We start from the raw sequence: 20,145 nt of genomic DNA on the forward strand, positions 1-20,145 counted from the left end.
GCTCCTGCAAGCAGGGGAGAGATGATTGCAGGGCAATTAGAGACACCTGGACCCAATGAAGGGCTAGTCCAGGTGTACTTAAACTCCACCTTCCCTAAAGGGAGGGGGAGAAGCACAGGAGGAGGAAGCTACCAGAAGGCTAGTAGCAGCTGGAGGAGAAAGTCCCCCCGCCAGGAGACAGTGCTTCTCTGCAGCTACAGAAGGAGAAAACCCTGGGCCCCAGCCAGCAGAAGGAAGCTGGAGCAAGGTACCTCCAAGGGGAGACAGGGTTACTGGGGACTCCCTGGCCCACTACAAGGGGTTGAAGTGTGAGACCCGCTAGGGAGGAGCTGGCTGTTTACCACATGAGTTAAGTTTTTTAAAATCTAGTTTTATATAGCTATCGGAATATCAGTAACCAGGTGTGGCAGTATTGCAAGTTACCAGTAGATATGGTCCCCGATCAAATTACTGCGCGTTTTCTGCAGAATACCTTCCAGCAATTTGTGGTCATGGGGAGAGGGGAGTAATCTAGGTTTCCTCTAGGATGAAAGTTCCACCCAATTTTAGTTGTTGGGCTATCCTTTAACCAGGCAGTAGGAACCTGCCTCAAATTGAACTTAAGCCTTTCTTTGAAATATACAGTAGCATTATAGCCAACATCACTGCACAATCACAAATCATTAAAGCATGTTAATGCCATTCTTACCGCTGGAACAAGCTGCTGGATAATGCGGTATATGTGCTCTGTGAAGATACTATTTCTTGGACAGCCACTCAAGTTGACTGAGAATTTTCCCAGAGGAAGCACATCTCTTCTCGCATAGCTAGACAAAAAATAAGACAGATCAGTTGAACAGCTGATACAGGAAGTGCAGAAATTACTAATGAATTCAAGAATGTTCATATCTAGCAGTTGCTCAGGTTCCCAGCCCTACCATACCGTTATTTAGTTGTCAAATTCTTCCCTCTTTGAGGGTCCAAGGAGGTAAAGGAGTGTGAAAACTGGGTTTTCCCTTGCTACTTAGCACTTCACCAAAGCACTTCAGGGGCTGACTTTGACAAGCCCAAACCCCTGGGAGCTTTTTCTGCAAGGAGGTCAACCCCAGCTATATAGCAAGCAAGCACAGGGTGAGTCAGGGCCTTCCAGCCCCAATCCATATAGACAAACTATAGGCAGCACGTTTACAGCTCTGCAACTTAGCCTCTAGATGCTTTATTCCTCAATTGCTCTACCACCACCAATTACTGATCCCCATTCAGTCCCACCCTTCTCCGACCACTGCAACCTGTCAGCACCCCAATCTCTTTTCCCTGCTCATTGTGCTCCTCTATTCCCCTTTCCTCCTTCCTGTACTCAGCTTTCCACTCCCTTTTCTTATTCCCAGTCTCTCTACCATCCTCCCCAGATTTTGATGCTGAGCACCCGCAGTAAGTCCTAAACTTTTTATAATTAAAACACACCCATAAAAAGAGGCACAAGCTGTGTGAGAACCATTACCCTCATCAGGATGCTTATATGCCATTCCTTTTCTCACATTTATTTTCATTCTTTGGGACAGTGACTGTCTTCCTGTGTCTCTACAAAAGGCTAGGGCATATTGGGTGCTACTGCACTATAAATAGGTAGTGGCTGGCACACGTTAAAATGAATCTCATATCAAGTTACCTATGACCTTTAACACAAGGTCAATGGCAGATCCATGAGAGATTTAGGACAGATTGTGACTAATTATGACTAATGTAATGGGGCACACAACCCTCCACTCAAGGCAGGAAGGAGCTAAAGAGCTTAAAAAGTCCTGTTCACTTGGAAGTGACTTGTAGAGAGAACAGATGTAGGAGTCCTGCTGTTGGCAAGAAGATGACAAGGCCAGGGACTGGGGAAGATTGGTACCTAGCAGGGCTCTCAAAGGAAAGGGAAGAGTTTGTGTTGCTTCGTACTTATTCCATGCCCTGGAAGGGGTAAAATTGCATGTGACCTAGCTGGAGGATTAAGTTTCTGCAACTCAGAAGGCATTGCAGGCCTGACAGAGCATTAGAAGACTGGCTGGAAAACTGAGGCCGTGTGCCTGATTGGCCACAAAGGGGTGGACTGGTAAAGTCACAGTATAACAACGAAAACATCCAGTTAGACCACAAAATGTCCTATTTACACAAGCATACTTTGTGCCAGTATGAAGTTTACTTGGCCTACTATATAATCAAGTTTCCCATATGCTGCATACGAGGGTGAAATTCCTAATCTTCAAATAAACTATTTGAAAATTGGCCATGTAATTGGGCAGGCATGACACCCACAACATAGTTGGCTGTCCAAACGTTTGGCTGTTCTGTGCAACATACCTAACATCTACACTCAAATTTGCTTTTTATCTCAGTTGTATACATACAGGCTCACATTTTCAAGGGTGACTTATGACTGTGGGTGTTCAACTTGACACACTTTAAAGGGCCTGATTTTCAGAAAGTTGATGTTCAGCACTTTTTGACAATCATGCTCTTTTAAGACATCTTAAGTTGGGCAATTAAGATCATTAAGAGTTTTTGAAAATGTGGATAAATTTTTAATGAACAAGAATAAATCAGAAAAATACGAATCAGTCATTCTCTACACTATTGATGGAAATGTAGCATCGTATACAAAGAAGAGATTAGATAGGAAACATGACATCCTCATTGGTTAAATATGTATCACTTGAGGATTTTAGTCTAATCCAAGGACAGAATAAAAAAGGTGGAGCAAGCAGAAGTGGAAGGGACTTTGTCAGCCCAAATGCTAGGAGGATATTAAGCTTTGAAATTAGGTTTGTTTTAAAATTTATTTGGACTGTGGGCAATAAACTCTATTTGTGCCTAAGACAATGGGGCCTCTCTATTGGAGACTCTCTAGGCATGACTGAAATACAAATAATATTTATACCATCTCTGCTCAAAAGTTATTCATAGACTGATAGACTGGCAAAAAATAAGCAGGTAATAATAAATACATATAAATAAAAATATTAAAATGAATAAATTAAGTGTTCTCAGCAGGCTTCTAGATACTTACACTGTGGAGATGAGATGCAATATAAGGTACTCAGCAGCCAAGCTGTCTCCTAAGAGTGCGTGAGTGAGGAATCCAAGCAGTTCTGCTCTAACTGGTGACAGTTCCAACATAAAACTAGAAACAACTGATAAGAAAGCAGAAGACAAGTGTCAGAAATGCACCACATCTGTTCCCACTCCTCACCAAATGAGGCTTACCTTATGTTGCAGTATCACATACAGGGAATGGTGAGTGCAAAAGAACAGCACTAACCTGTGTGAATGAAGTTTCCTCATTTACCTAGACTTCTACCTTTTTTAGATTCAGGACACTGTTCCTTGCTCTGCAGATTTGAGACTGAATAATGCCCTCTGTTTAGAGTAATGTCATCCAAATGGGTCTTCTTCCCAAGACTATGCAAATTCAACTCAGTCTTCTTCACTATGTTGTTTTATGCTCCATTGTTGTGCTCTTTTGTACCTTGCTTTTTGCTACACCATTCCTAAATGCTGGTGAGCATAACTTCATGCAACTTAGTTGTTTGTCTTAGAATGATGCCTTGAAGCCCTCACCAGAGCAGAGCTTAGCATGCTAGGTGATATACAGTGGTAACATAGCTCCTGCCCCAAACAGCTAACAAATTAACCCGAACAAGGGGACATACAGTAGACCCTCACTTCAGTGCCCTTCGCAATAGCGAACCTTGGGCCATAGCAAACATGGTACCTGGATCCCACCTCCAGGCCTGCCCACTGTGGCAGGAGATCAAGAGCTCCCCCCTCCCCCACTATGGCCCTGAAGGCTGGAGAAGATCTCTGCTCCGCCACTGCAGCAGTCTGCCCTTGCTGCCAGAGGAGCTGTCCCCTTTTGCCCCCTCCCGGTCGCTATAAGGAACCCCTGGCTCTGGCTATACCGAACGAATGGCTTGGATCTCCAGGGGTTCGTTATAGCTAGGGTATACCATAATAAATAAATGCAAGGGAAGGGGAAAGCATGAAGGTAATAGTGTAGTTACAGAGACCAGCTATACGCACAATATACAAGTTTGGGCCATGATCTTAAACTGGAACCTGAAATAAGGTTCCCCAACAAGTGGGATGATTATCAGTAGTGCCGAGTAAACAGCAGCTCTCACTGACTTTTAGGCTCCTGTTTTTTGAAAGTCTTGGCTCAAGCCTTTTGTCACATGTCGAACAGTAAATGAAACATTAATCATCTCAAGTTACCCTTGCTCGCCACAGAAACAGTCACATCAGAGCTATGAAGAGCATGACTATTGCCTTATTATACGCATTTCTATGCCATGCCTGCCTTCCCCCTCTCACACTTAACATCTGAATGCCATTACTTGATTTAGAAGTACAGTTCCTTCACAAAGAGGAACAAAGCCCACATCCCACAGAAATTAAAGCAGTTGCCAAAAAAGAATCAAACTAGAAAGGATTATTCCTAGCACATAGCAAAGCTAGTTTGCAACTCTTTTCCTAGAAGGCTTCCCATGAGGTGTCTTGCATGCTAAAGCAAGACTCTGTCTCAGTCTGATCTCCATTAATCATGAATTCTACATCTGAGAATACCCCCTCTTCCCCAAGCATGAACCTGAGCTCAATCCCTTTAACAGTTCTGTCCCACTCAGGTGGAACTGGGAAATTACATGCAACCCCCACAATTACTGGTTACATTCAAACAATGTGTGCTGTGAAAAAACCTGCACCACTGCCTGAAGTGCTTACAATCTAAATAATACAGACCCACGGACAGGAACCCAGAGAAGAATGGCTTTAGGAGGTATATGATAAACACAGGTACATATCATATGCAGACACAAACAATACATCCAGAGCTGAATTGCACTGCTAGCTCATATGTACTATCACTCCTATGTTTCTTGGACTTGCTGCTTTCCAGATGGCTGTTCCTCCAGTCTGTATCTCTGCTGATTATTTCCCTTGTAGGTGTTTGACTTTACATTTGTTAGTAATTAAATGTTATTTCATGTAGCTTAGGTCTGTTCTGCATTTACACTAGCCCTCTGATTTTGATATTGCTGGAGTATTTGATCATATGCTTTCCTCTAGATAATTTGTACTAAATGGATACTACCCACTTAAGTGTGGATTTTTTAAAAAAAGTTCTAACACTATAACAGTGAAAATATAATTACTATATTAATGCTTATTTTGGGGAATCTCAGCTAGGACAAAGAGGACAGACACTTCTGTTTCAGTTCCTTCTGCACTAAAAAAAGTTGTAGAGTTTGCATTCCAAATACTGGAAGAAAACTTATTTTGTCTAGCAAAACTGTTTCCTCTGGAATTTCTAAGAAACCTAAATTTGGATCCCAATTTCATCAAACAGTGACTAAATATGGATGGAAAAGTAAATACCAATGCTTGCAGTAATCCATTAGGGAGAGCTTTCTCATGTTTATCAACCAATATTGAGATCCCTGATTAATACCTAGTTGGCATTCATCTGGTTTCTTTAAGTTATTGCCGCTACATTCCCTTATTCTTAAGTATCTCTAGCAGATAAAGCATCATGTCAAGTCCAGCTGAAAATCACCATTAGGCATAAGAACATATGAATGGCCATTCTGTCAGACCAGTAGTCCAGGTAGCCCAGTTTTCCGTCTTCCAACAGTGACCAATGCCAGATGCTTTGAGGAATGAACAAAGGGTAATCATCAAGTAATCGATCCCTTGTACTCCAGTACCTGCATCTGGCTTAGGGACATAGAGCATAGGGTTACATCCCAGACCATCTTGGCTAATAGCCACTGATGCACCTATCCTCCATGAACTCATCTTTTTTTAATCCAATTATACTTTTGGCCTTCACAACATCCCCTGGCACCGAGTTCCACAGTTTGACTGCGTTTTGTGAAGAAACACTTTCCTTTGTTCGTTAAGCCTGATGCCTATTAATTTCATAGCGCAACCCCTGGTTCTTGCATTATGTGAAGGTGTAAATAACACTTCCTATTCACTTTCTCCACACCATTCATGATTTTATAGACCTCGATCATTTCCCCCTTTATTCGTCTCTTTTCCAAGATGAACAGTCCCAGTCTTTTTAATCTCTCCTCATATGGAAGCTGTTCTGTACCCATCATTATTTTTGTTGTCTCTCTGTACCTTTTCCATTTCTAATACAGCTTTTTTGAAATGGGATGACCAGAACTGCATGCAATATTCAAGGTGTAGGTGTACCATGGATTTATATAGTGGCATTATGATATTTTTTGTCTCATCTCTCCCTTATCTAATTCTCATTCTCTCAGATGTTTGAACTGCTGCTGCACGCTGAGCAGATGTTTTCACAGAACTATCCATAATGACTCCAACACCTCTTTCTTGAGTGGTAACACCTAATTTAGACCTATCATTTTGTATGTATAGTTGGGATTATGTTTTCCAATATGCATTACTTTGCATTTATCAACATGGAATTTCACCTGCCATTTTGTTGCCCAGTCACCAAGTTTTGTGAGATCCCTTTGTAGCTAAGTCCAAAGCAGACTGTGAAGAGCTATCCTGCATAATTTTGTATCACTTCCAAACTTTGCCACTCACTTTTATTAGATCATTTATGAATATGTTGAACAACAGCAGTGGTCCCACTACAGATCCCTAGGGACACAGATATTTACCTCTCTCCATTCTGAAAATGGACCATTTATTCCTACCCTTTGTTTCCTGTCTTTTAATCAGTTATTGATCCATGAGGGGACCTTCCTTTTTATCTCATGACTGCTTAGTTTGCTTAAAAGCCTTTGATGAGAGACCTTGTCAAAAGCTTTCTGAAAGTACAAGTCAATCCATTCAGTCCACAAGATAATGGTTTCCTACTTTAATAATGGATTTCTGTATTGCACTATGAAAGTAAATCTCAAATGAAACAATACTGCTCTGATGACTTTCCTTTAATCCTAAACTGACTGAAATAGCTTGGTTGAAGTTCTAAGTCTTAATGTGCGGCAATAACTGGAAGGGACATGCACTTTGTTTTCCATGAGTTGTTTAAAATCCTATATCACCCAGTAAAACTTGATGGTTTCATATGCAATTAACAATTACTCTGTTCAGAATCTGGCAGGAAGACGTGGTTCCTTCTATGTGACTTTCAAATATATATATTCTTCACTCCATCCCTTGTGCCCTTAAGTGATACATCATCTCAGCTCAGCATTTTGTAGCGAGCCAGCATAGCCTTGGTGACTGTTTAGTAACACAAGTTAATCTAAATCATTTTAGAAATACTTGTTTTCATTTTCATACAGAGCTGTGAGGCAACAATTTCTCTGCTACACACACAAAGCATTAGAATCATGAAGTATTCTTCAGAGACAATAATGGTGATACATTTAGTTCAACCAGAAACCCTCACAGAAGCCTGGATCAGGAGTTAAGTTGCTATATGGAACTGAGTTTTCACCACTTTAAATGTGATGTTACATTTGCATTAGACTGGAAATAAGGAATATAGCAAAGAAGAGCAAAAATAACTGCAGCCACAGACTATTAACAATTCAGACAGAGCCCTAGAAACATAGCACAGAACCCAATGACCTTGTAACTCAGATTTGGATAAAATTCTGCCAGCCAACAAGAACTGTCAACTGCTTTACAGTGGTATCGTAATCAAAGCAAGCAAAATAGTACCATGGCTTACTAATGCCAAAAGATGCAACTAAAAGGTCCAGTTAACATTCGTATAAAGGGGCCTTGAGTGTTATTGCACTGTTTGCTGTCTTTCTGACTCCAAAAATTTGCATCTAGCTCCTCTGAGAATTTCAAAGTGCTTTACAAACATTAACTCTTACAATCCCAATAGTGAAGACGAATTGTCCCATTTTTTCCAGAGAGGTAAACTGAGGCACTTAAAAGGAACTTCAAGTGGGGAAATGCTTTTTTTTTTTTCCCCCTTACACTTTAAGTGTTAGTTTCACATCAAAAGAATAGCAAAATATTAACAGTGCATTACTAACTTAGTGTTTTTTCTTATCTTGCTCTGGTTCTAGCAATTACCTTTTTATTCAAAGAGCAGCACTGACACTTCTGAAGCTAAAGCACAAGAAAGGAATTAAAATGAAAAACGGTTGTAATTTTTATCTCCATTAGAAACACAGGGGAAAAATCTATTTTACTCCCTTTATTACAGGCAGGCAAACATTTTATTTTGAAGATCATAAGGAATATTATACAAACGGACAGGTAAAGTATATAGAAGTTCCACCTGACTAGTCATCCTCTGCTACATGTGCCCAGTTATTCAGAATTAGTCTGTTCTTATTGCAGTGTATTCATGCATCATAACCAAAATGTTTTTGATTGTTATTTTCCATTTAAAGTATTTAAAGGTACCTATCTCCTTGATATCTAAAGCTCATAACAGTTATGAGTTCCTCTCAAGTATGAATTGAGAGGAAGTGGTATATTATCTCCTTGGGAATTACAGGAGTGTATAAACTCTTATATTCAGGGAAAGTTATTTTTATTTATCAAGGTGTATCTCACACTAATTCAGAGTCTGGGTTGAATGCTGCCCAGTCTTTTCTGGCAGCATTGCAACTCCTACGCTTACCAATATGGAACAAGTTACTTTCAACAAATATGCAACCAAAGGTGTTTTTAAACACTATTAGAGAATACTCAAAAAACAAAGGGAGAGAAGTAATCAATTACCAATTCACAATCCTCTTAATGCGGAGGCCAAAGCTATGTTTTAGAGTGCTAACAAAAATAACAGTCAGCTGAAATTTTTTATGTTTGCTTCTTAGCTTTTTTGCAGGAAGCATCAATGTATCTAATGATAGCCACTCTGCAAGAATTGGGAACACAAAATTCTCCTTTCACTTCACAATTCCAAGGATACTGTTCATTCCAATTTCCCTCCTGCATGCCTTCATTTTAGCCAAGCATGTGGTACACATAGCCTTTCCCAGGACTGGAGATGGCGGTGCTTTATGGATCCGTCACGAAGGAGAGAGAAAATTGTAAAACTGTCCCAAAACCCCCAATTAAGCAGCTTTGCAACAGACCTCCAAAGTCTACCAGCCAAGAAAGCAAGCCACAGGCATACCAGGCTTGCCCATAAGCAGAGCTGGTTACAATTCAGAATTTCCATATTGTGAGGAAATTTCAATATTTGGTTTCATTCCAGCAGAGAACAAAACAGTTCAGAAATTTCCCCATGGTAGAGAAATTCCATAAAGTTTTTGTTTTGGCCTCATGGACACTTAATGTTTGTGAAACCAAGTAGGTTCCTCAGCAACAGCAGTAAAACTGACCAGTCTGGTAAATTTCAGGGGCAGTAGTAAAACTGACAAGAATTAGGTCAATTTCAGACAGACTTTCAGGACTGGGGGCAGCCACAACAAGCTGATTTCCTTGGAGTCAGGAACCCAGGACTTCCAGGGTCTGTTGCTCCAAGGCAGCCCTGCTACGCTGACAGTTCTGCCATGCTGAGTGACCCAGGGCTTCCAGAATCCCGAGCCAGCTGGTTCCTCAGACCCAACTGGGCTGCCACGCTCCCTGCCACAGAGCCTAGACCCTGAGAACCTACAAGGCTACCAGGCTCCTAGTCCAGCTGGCTTCCCAGCACTCATTTTTTGGTTTTAAGCCATGAGTCTTTGTTAGCAACTTTGGCTTTTTTTTTTAGTTCCATCACAGTGACTCATAAAACAAAACAACATCTGCCACTTTTGGCAAACTGCAAGTTATTTCTGCAGCTTTCCTGCATGTGAACGGGGCTGGAAAAAACAATGCATAATTCTGCAAGACACTTATCAAAATTAGCAGCAGTTAATGTAGCAGGAGCAGAGATTCATAGATCTATGGACTCCATCACCTTGTGTGTCTTTTGTTTGTTTCTTGAGCTCTGCTATTTGTAAGCTTCCACAACTCTTAAAATTAGTATCAAGTGGAGTCTACGTAAACTTACATTCGACTCTTCTTAAACACTTATGGAAGGCTGCAAGTTTTGAAGCCAAACGTATAAAACAATTTTCAATTAAAAATCTGAAAGGGTTTTCAAGATCATGCTGAGCAAATCATACTCTCTCTAAGTCAGCAATTACTCACTCAGCAAACTGATTCATTGATCTATGCTGCTGCTACATTCATGTACTCATTTTGATAACAATGTCTGCCAGAATTATGCATTTTTTTTTTCCAGCCCAGTTCACAAGTTTACCTCCTCCAATCTCTCCTACAGACTCCTGGGGGAGAAGATCATGAAAATAAGAAAAGAAACTATATTCTGTCAAACAAACTGAAATGTGGTAAGTCAAAAGATGATCCAGTTTAGCTCCCAACTGCTTCTTTGCTCTGTCCCCCAAACTGTTTTTTAACATTTGATATTCAATGAATTATAGCTAACTTAATAGCCACCTTTATATAAATATTTATAACTTATTTTGCTTGTTAACTTCATGGAAAGTCACAATATTTAATGATAAAATAGGAAAAAGAAGGGGTCTATGCAGAAGAAAATATAGTTCATAAAACAAGGCCTGAAAAAATTTAACTAGTTAGAAATGGCAGTTTACTCCTGAAACATTATTGGGAAATAAACAACAGTTTTATTGTTAATGATGTTTAAGAAGCTGCCCTCCATCTCAGATTGATGCAACTCAGCAGCTGCCATAACAAAAGTAGGATTTTTTAAAGAATTAAAACAGCAATTTAAGTAGGAATTATAAACCCACTCATCAATTTGTTGAGTTATGACGACTTGGGGATAATATGATCTGATCAACACCCCCTTGGAAACCCTTTCAGATTTTTCATTTAAAGTTGTATTATACGTTTAGTTCCAAAACCCACAGCCTTCTACAGCTTCCTAAGTGTTTAAGATGAGACATACATATCTATATAGGACTCCATCTGATGGTTATTATTGGAGCCGTGGAAGTTCACAGATAGCACAGCCCCAACAAACAAACAGAACACACATAGATGGAAAGCAAAAATACTAACAAGAGAAAAGCAGAAGCACGTGCCACAGTTTGTGGTGAATGTTTAAGAACAATCAAATGGACAACTAGTTGCATAATTGTTTAAAAAACTTAACTTTAAGCTCCTTGATAGTACAGATAGATAGTTATTTTATATTTGATATCCACAAGGTAATCCCACGTGCCTACATACTTCAGATTTACTGGCTTGCCAAATCTTAAAAGTAAAATTTTCAAAAATAAAATGATTCTTTACTTGAAAATGAATAAACCTGGCAATTTGTACAATAGTAAATTGAGTTTTTAGGCTGAAAGAATCAAGTCTCTAATCATGACTAGTTCAGAAGTATCTCTTCTTAAAATAAGCAATTATCAGCATGTCTGAGACAACTCAGTATAAAGCAATGCAGCTGCCCATCCCTTCTGTAACTGCCTTAAACAAACTCAACCATTGCTGTATTTTCCTGCCAACAATTACTTGTTTATAAGAGGGAGGGGTACAATGCAGTCCACAGTGATCTAATCTGTGATAATGTAAGGTTCCATTCAGCAGTTCAGATACTTACAGTTTTTACTCTCCTCTTCATTAAGGCAGGCAGGCAATAATGGATTAATGTGCTGCAATTTCTGTGCCAAAATTACATGGATTCTGGGGACTAATGAAGCAGGAGGACTATGTACTCTCTGTTCTTCTACAGTGTCCATGCATTCCATAGGATCAAATAGTGATGATGAGTTCTCCCTAGTAAATGTCACAATTAAAGTGAGTTTAAAGACATTCTATGCAAATTCCCCACTGTTGTCAAAATGAATCTAGAATCTATGCCAATAATGTTACATAAACACAAGCAACATCTCCTGCTTCAGTTTACTGAAGGCTACATTTAAACGACTATAATTTTATTATAGATTTTAATGATAAAAGCTTAATTGAAAGATTGTAGGTATTTACAAAAAGACCATAAATACCACACAGATGAAAATCCTACACACTGACAATATAAAACTACTGAACTGGATTTATACAAAAAGTACTGTCTGCTATATTTCTGAATAGCTTAGAGTATACAGGCTTGAGTTTTGTAAAGGAACCAAACCCTTAAATCATTTCATCATTTAAATGAGAGCTATTAATTATTCTTCATGGTAAAAAGGTTTCTATCTGGAAGGTATCCAATGTAAACATTGTAACATTTGAGAAAATAAAGCAACTTTACTTTACAAGGTGTATGTAAATGTGTGTGGAATTAGAGTTCCTGAAGGCTGCCAGATTATCAGTCTTAGATACTTAAATCTTCTATATAGTCACAGAACATGTACTGCTGAGGCAGTCAATAATTCCCATCAGTGTGCCTCAACCTAACTTGAAGAAATCACCCTTTGAGGTGAGAGAACAGTTCTGACCTCATGCCTATTCAATCCTCAGTCTGAGGCCTTCCAAAAGTAGTTCCAGGTTTTTTATTTTAGGTTATTTTAAAAAAAATTTATGTGGACACTTGAACTAAAAGATAGACATCAGATGGCAACAAACTTCAGTCACTACTGACTTGGATTGGATCTACACTGGAGATACAGATGTGAAAGACCATATATAATCTATTACTATTCTTCTTAGCCTCTCCTCCGTCTTCTGGGCAATATCTGTTCTTCATTAAAAGGACTGACACCATCCTTCTCTCTTTCTGCTTCATGCAACAACTTTAAAGTTCAAAATCCTTGCTGAATTCCACCATTTTGTCTAGATGTAATATGGTTGTCAACAGTCAAAAACATCTGATGTGGCATATTGAGCCACCACTCTGGCCTCAGCCTACTGTTGGGCAGATAAGCAAAAACAGCTGGCCTGTGCTGGGTTACTTTTAGACGCTTGTCTGGCTCTACACAAGGATTCAAATTGCAATAGCCAGGCTGTAACATACCAAGAAGGGAAATAAAGATTACAAAGAAGAATAACAAGAGTTCTGTAGCACTTGAAAGACTAAGAAATTTAATTTCAGCAGGCATGAAGCTCATGAAAGCTTATGCCTGCTGAAATTAAATTTCTTAGTCTTTAAAGTGCTACAGAACTCTCGTTGTTTTTGCTGTATACAGACTAACATGGCTACCTCTCTGGAACTCTTCTACAAAGAAGAATGTTTTCAAAGGACCAACATTCAAAACAAATGCATCAATTACATGAACTGGCATACTGGATCAAACCTGTGATCCGTGCTCTCCAATATCTACTCCTGAGGGAATTCTACATCAGACTTAAAGTCCCTTGCAAATTCCCTTCGTCCACTCCAGCAGAATACAGTAATTGATTCTGACTGGGAGGTGAAGAGAAGCTACAATTACACCTTTCGCCCATCAAGGGCTGATAGGGCACCAGAAGAGAGGGCAACTGGCTCACAGGACGGAGCAGTTAGCCGAAGACAGGGAAGGGGCAGAGGCTGCCTTTCTCACAATGCCCTGCCCACAGGGCCAGGTGACAAGGCACTGGATATGGAGGGGGGAGGAAGGACAGAGCAGGCCACATGGAGCTGCTAGGGGTTACAGATGGGTTCAGAAGGGCTAGTGGGGGGACAGACTGGGACAGGAGCTAGTGGGATGACAACATTGAGACAGGGGCTGAATGGGAGTGGGACTGCAGGGCCACATTGGTATGGGGGGTGGTGAGTGGGAGTGCAGAGATGCATGGAGATGGGCAGCTCTGCCTGGCTGAGGGTGCAGGAACACATGGGGGAGTGGGGTTGCAGGGCCACTTAGGGACATGTGCAGATATGCCTGGCAGAATGGGGATGCAGATGTGCCTGACTGAATGGGAGAGGCTGTGGTCAGCCAGGGTCTGCATCGGGGAGGCTCCCCAACTCCCTAACAACCCCTGCCCCTCCATTCCTGTTCCATACTTCTCTCACTCACACCCAACAATCCTCCAGGTTGACTCCCAAGCTCCTTCCCAGGAATTACTTCCCTCTCCTTCTGTTACCCCTGATTCCCACAAGTCTTTGCACTGCTTCTGAGGGGTGCAGGAAATCCATTTCTGTCTTGTAGCTTAATGAATTATTACTCAAAGTTCTGAATTAATATGAATAGTAAGGAATCTAATTTGTCAAAAAACATTTCCTGAATATTTTTTCTTGTCTGTATTGTTAGAAACATACTTTGCTGACAAGTATTTTGAAATAAATTACAAAAATAATTGAAACTGGCATGATTATATTGTGTTATTTTGACAAATAAAATATGCAGACTTTTAAAATATCGTGTGCAGAGTTTAATTTTTTAGTGCAGAATTTCCCCATCTCCAAAAGTCGCCAGTACAGCATTATTCAGAGAACAAAGAACAAAGTTAAAATAACTTGGGTTAAAATAACATGCCCTTTAGGATAGTTTCCTTCATAATCCCATCAGTGAGTGACTGGCTTGCACCATGATACCAGGCTTTATATCCCTTCTATTTTTTAAAAATCCTATCTAATGTAACTTGACATTTTCTTTACAGATGTTTAATCCATTTTTTAGATTTTACTAACATCTTGGTCTCTAACTACCTCTTAATCTGTGGCAGTGAGATGTACAGATGAATTGTGCATTACATAAAAAAAGTATTTTCCTTTTTTCAGTTTTAAATCTGTTGTCTTAATTTAATTTGATGTTCCCTTGTTCTCGTATTATGAGAGGGTAAATAAGAACATCTGATACAACTTCTTTACACCATTCATTATTGTGTATACTTCTCCCATGCCCCTATTATTTATTTCTTCTTTAAAGTAAACAGTTCTATTTTTTTTCATATTCTCATATGGAAGACTTTTCATGCTGCCAATCATTTTCATTATCTGTCTGCGGGACCCATCTTTATTTTGCTATACTTTTATAGGTGTTCTGTAATAATTTTTAATTCTTTCAACCAATTTCCTCGGTCCTGAAATAAATTTCTCTAATCTAATTCCAAGAATTATCCAGCACTTGAAAAAAATAGGTACAGTTGCTACCCTTTGTTACAGAAGCTAATTTTAATGTTTCATTAACTCTGCCACTTCATTCTGAAGTTCCTTCAAATCTCTTAGATGAATACCAGCTGATCCTGTCCGGTTTATAAATTTGTTCTAGCATTAACACTTGACACTTCAGTTTGACAACATCTCAACTTCATTATCTGAAAACTATATCTATGACAACTATATCTATATCTATGACAAAGACCGATACAAATAAATAATTTAGCTTCTCTGAAATATCCTTATCCTCAATTCCTCCATTTATGTACCGATTCTCTTGAAGGCCTCCTGATTCTGATATACTTAATATAAAGGCATAAAAACAATAATTTCCTTAATTGTTTTTCAAATTTTAGCGTTCTGAATATTCGTCTTAATTTTATCCGCTATGGTTTATGCTTCCAACACCATGAACTAGTAAATGTTCCAACACAAAATAAAGAAATTATTAACATCTGACATCTCTTTATGGCAAAAGAATTAAAACGAGGCTTAGTTTAGAGATCTAGATCACTTAACGAACTGGTTATGTAATAAGGAGCCTTTCACCATAGATTGAATAGATGTGAAAGAAATATGATTTAACATTCATGATGTGGTCTCCTCTCCATGGTTTTGAGGCACACTGGGGCAGTCTGGGAAATATGCACAGCCATTGCTCATGCAGTACCTGTTCTATGGACAAAGAACTTGGCAAAAAGCATTTTTAGAATAATGCTCAGACAAATGGTTGAACACTTCTCAATTTTTAGAGCACAACCATTCAACGCATTTTGCTTTTTAACTTCATAAATTGCCGCAGGTCAGAATCACAGTCTAAACCTTACCTCTCTTCATTGTTCACTATGCTGAGCACTGGATCCACAGACAAAATGCCATACACCTCAAGAGTATCATTGACTTTGAAACTCTCCCATCTCTCGTAGACCTGCCACAACGACAGAATGATAAAACAAGGAGGCAGACGGAACAGAATGATGTACTGCAAGAACGAGGACAGCATGGATTGTCTTTCAACAGACAAAAGTAGGAATCTCAGTACACAACTGTAGATTAAAGAGAATTTGTGCAGTGAGGCTGTGTCTTCTGTTCCAAATAAGTTTTTTAAGAAGGTGAGATTGCAAAAACTACTTTCTACTTTTGTAGGATTTATATTATCTGCCTTTTTCTGCCACACAGTGGGGAACACCAAACAACCACACTTGTCCATTAAAAGATGAAATTCTACACTGTAGAATAAGATTTGCTGAAGAATAGAACATTAAATATAGAAACAGCTTAGTTGAGTTTTACTGCTTGCAGTTTCGTAATCAGCGTTAGATATTAATCAATAGGAAACTATTTCAAATATGAAGTGAAAACAAACACTTCATTATTTCCCTCTTGTTCCATCACACTTTTTTCCTCTAGAGGAGCACATCTCCAACCTACTCAAGAGTCCATGAGTCAACATCATCCTTACACTTGGGTGTCTTGAAATGACAACCTTTTTGCCAAGTGCAGCTATGAATATATGTGCTAGAACACCTACTAGCACTGACGTTAGCAATTCTGATATCCCTTATTGGCAGTGAAGAGGAAAACAGGACAGCTGTTATCTGAGGTAACATCCAGTATAACATAGGGTTCTTACTGTAACTGCTCTGGGTCCAGTGTTCTCTCTCATGCCCCTAATCTATCCTCTCAGCGAGGCAATCACACTTTGGTCATCACCTCCATAGTCTGGTTACCTTTACGAGACATGCAGGGCCCTTCTCTCCTGGCAGCGGAAAGTTTAGATCAAGTGGAGGGGAGCAGTTTGGGGAGATCAGCTGATGTCCTGCAGAAGCTTCAGTTTCTAATCGCTTTGGCTCGCCACACCCATGGATATCACCTATACTCCCTGTAACATGAAGGAATGACAGCCTTCTACAGCTTACTTAAGCATAACAGCAAATCTAAACAACTTTCCCTCCTTCAGAGTGCAACTCAGAAGCATGCTGGAATTAAAAAGGGATCTTGGAAGAACTATAACAAAACAATTTATGTGTAAGCAGTACTTTCTACCAGTTACTACTTTATTGTCCCTCATAGAAGTAAAAGATTTGTATATCTACTGCCAAAAATTAACAGCATGATGAGTATGTAGGATTTTAGTCATGAAAATCTGTTCATCTTGGAGACCTAAATACAGCCAAGGAGGTTTGACTTGACTCAGTCTATGTTTAAGCATCACATTTTCACCTTCAAAGCAATCTATTATTTGTGTAAAGCTGTGGAAATACTTCATTCTGTGTATTGTATTTAAAAACAAGTTAAACAGAAATAAAATACTTTTATCTCTTACAAATATGTTTAGTTTCATGTTTTAATGCAAAGATAAAATGCCATTTTAACTGCTTACTTTAGACTACATATGAAGGTAAAGCAATCAGAGTAATTATTTTGAAACCTAATATAACAGATATAAGAAACAGATGTATTTTAAACTGAAAATTATTAACAAAATACTTAAAACCTTAAAAACTGACAGTTCAACCGACTGAAATATAACCCAAAACAAAGCTCTAATTAACAGATTCTGCAGTACTTTTTATAAATAACATGAAGGACTTATTTTTAAACTAACCCCCTCCTGCTCAAAAGAACACATCATATAGGGCAGGCAATTTTCTCATCAGTTTGTGAATGCGCAAGATATGCACACATACCTGATTTGCCTCATGCTAACATTTGCCAGTTTTGGAAATACCATCAGAAAGTTTAAGGATTTGAGGCCTTTTTTCAGGGGACTACAAATGCCTGGGATTCCTCACTTTCCCTTCCAAACTCTGGAGGGCAAAAGACAGTTCCAGGTAATGCAAGTCAATTATATTAATTTAAAAAGTTGGGGATGGGAGGCTGTCACTGGAGACAGAGAGGCAAAGTGGGAGTCCTGAAGACCTAAACTATTGTTTGTAGTAAAGCAGACTCACCTGCGATTTAGGCCCCATTTTGCTAGGTGCTTTCTATACAAGTAATAAGGGACAATCCCTGTCCCAAAAAGTTTACAATTTAAACAGACAATTCCATTGTCTGTTTTATCTCCTTTTTAACAGATCGGAAAAAGAGACACTGAGATTAAACAACTTCCTGAAGATCACACAGGAAGTTTGAGACAGAGCTGGAAATTAAACTCAGATCTCCTGAGGTCCAGCGCCTGAAGCCCTGTCTTCACACAGCAGCCACAACACTACTGCTACAGCCATGAAACACTAGCTTTTAATAAAGCAGTAGAAAACCAATCACACACTATACAAGGTTTACTTTGTAACATTTATCTGGGGCTAATTTAAAAGTTAAGGGCTGATTTTCTCATTTGTTTCCATTCACTGTTCAACCAGAACAGTGATAAAGACTAGGACAACACTACTGACTCACCCTGATACATGAACAATTCAAAATAATACTGAAATGACTAATCATCAATATATCAAATGTTACCCATATGCTGTTCTTTCTGTTTAGATGGATGCAGCTCCGTATCTTCATCTTCCTCATAACTCCTCTTGTGGCGACTTGGAGTGTAGGATGTTGAAGGGCTAACTCGTGCCTGACTCGCACTAATATATGCGTTAAATTAAGAATTAAGGACATCATCATACTAATTTGAAAAAAGTCAACCAGCACAAGTAGCATTATCCAAATAATAATAGCCTGGCTGTCTTGTTGGACAAGATAATATCACAATAGGTTTGCAAATTGTACTAAGGTGCTGTCATTTGATGAGGCATATCCAAGTTATGTAACTTGCCCAAGAACTATACAGTGAGTCAATGGCTTAGCTGAAATAAAATCCAGAAACCCTGACTCTTAGTCTCTTGTCTAACATTAGACAACACTTTTCCATTAAGTCCATAAATTGGGGTCCTAAACTAAAACTACAACTCAGAACTTGGAAGATTTCCTCTCTTCCCTACATTCCTATTTTATACAAGAGATATCCTTTACATTTCACAGACGTTTTGGAGATACTTAAAAAGTTACTGTCTGGTACATTTAAAGTATGATTGACAACTTCAGCCAAGTAGAAATATTTCAGAATAATTTAGGCTACTAGCAATGCCACACATTATGAAACTGAACTTTAAATATCTAATTTTCATCTTACTATTATGTCATCTCTTCTTCCCCTCTCGCCCCCCAATTCTCTCTACTTGGAATATGAACAATGAAATCAGTTTCTATTTTGTTTATAGTCAGGTTCACAGTGCTGCAATGTGTATGTTGCAAATATTATAGGGAAAAGTTTGAGAGTTTAAAAACAATGATTTCCTTTGGAAGTTTATTTAAAAATGGATCTCTCTCTATTGGTCTTATGCTTTCTTTTTTAACATTACATTTTGAGCCAAATGCAAGCAGAGAGTAGCTTTTCAAACAAATTCTGAACTCAAAATGTGAAGTGGCAAATCCCACTGAGAAATTTTACAGTCAGGTTTTCCCCTTTTTAAAAAATGCAGACTAGCTCAAGTGTTAGTCCCACCTACCCACTTTGGGGGAAAAACCAAAACATATTCCAAAAAGATATTAAAATGAGCATGCCCAATCCCTTATGCAGGGACAGTCCAATTTCTAGTTGCAATAGGCTAAGTCTGAGGTTGATTTATTTTCAGACACTTTGGTCTGTGCTGTTTTAGAAAATGACAGACCATACCTAATCTTTTAAAAATATAATCATTAGCTGCAGAATGCAGCTTTCAAGGGTGTTTAATTTACCAAATTATATTGCCTAGCTACTATACATTTTACTGGTGCTTCATAATAATAACCCTGCCCTAACTTACTTTTCAGAAAAGTGTCGATGTATCAGAACCAATTCCAATAACTATTTTAAAATTGCTGATCTCAACCCCTACTTAAATTCTTTTTGCTTCTTCTGAGGAACTTCCGTCTACCAAAGTAAGCAGATGGGTGACAATTGTTCTTTACAGTCCAAACGCAAAGGGGAAAGTCAACTGTTTGAAGATGCATATGCTACTCCCCACATATTTTCAAATGGAGACATGCAGAAATATTCAAGTACTTCGTCTGCAATCACTTGAAAAATCTAACCCCAAATCTCTACCCCAACAAGGAAGTGAGGCTCCCACATATATTTCCATACTGGGCTAGCGTATGGTTCTCCATCTTTTCTTCTTCTAACTTTCATGTCCTCACCCTCATCAACTTCCTTC

At 39.0% G+C, this 20,145-nt stretch overlaps 2 protein-coding genes across 2 annotated transcripts in view; one reads left to right on the forward strand and one right to left on the reverse strand.

The window, feature by feature from the left end:
- Window positions 1-16,688, forward strand: part of INPP5F (inositol polyphosphate-5-phosphatase F) — a 123,651-nt gene extending 106,963 nt beyond the window's left edge. Inside the window, exon 20 of the mRNA XM_067561329.1 lies at window positions 15,880-16,688. Coding sequence (XP_067417430.1) covers window positions 15,880-15,901 — 22 coding nt within the window. The 3' untranslated portion in view covers window positions 15,902-16,688. The remainder of the gene's footprint in view (window positions 1-15,879) is intronic.
- MCMBP (minichromosome maintenance complex binding protein) overlaps window positions 1-20,145 on the reverse strand; it is a 37,325-nt gene that overhangs the window by 9,210 nt on the left and 7,970 nt on the right. The window contains exons 6-11 of the mRNA XM_067561334.1: window positions 18,416-18,545; window positions 16,684-16,835; window positions 15,781-15,881; window positions 11,537-11,712; window positions 3,032-3,155; window positions 689-806 (exon numbers count right to left, since the gene is read on the reverse strand). Of these exons, the coding sequence (XP_067417435.1) occupies window positions 689-806; window positions 3,032-3,155; window positions 11,537-11,712; window positions 15,781-15,881; window positions 16,684-16,835; window positions 18,416-18,545 (801 nt within the window). The remainder of the gene's footprint in view (window positions 1-688; window positions 807-3,031; window positions 3,156-11,536; window positions 11,713-15,780; window positions 15,882-16,683; window positions 16,836-18,415; window positions 18,546-20,145) is intronic.

Source organism: Emydura macquarii, unplaced genomic scaffold (genome assembly GCF_026122565.2).
Source record: "Emydura macquarii macquarii isolate MOO-44397 ecotype Brisbane River unplaced genomic scaffold, CSIRO-AGI_Emac_v2 contig_2372, whole genome shotgun sequence".
In the NCBI taxonomy this organism is placed as follows: Eukaryota; Metazoa; Chordata; order Testudines; family Chelidae; genus Emydura; species Emydura macquarii.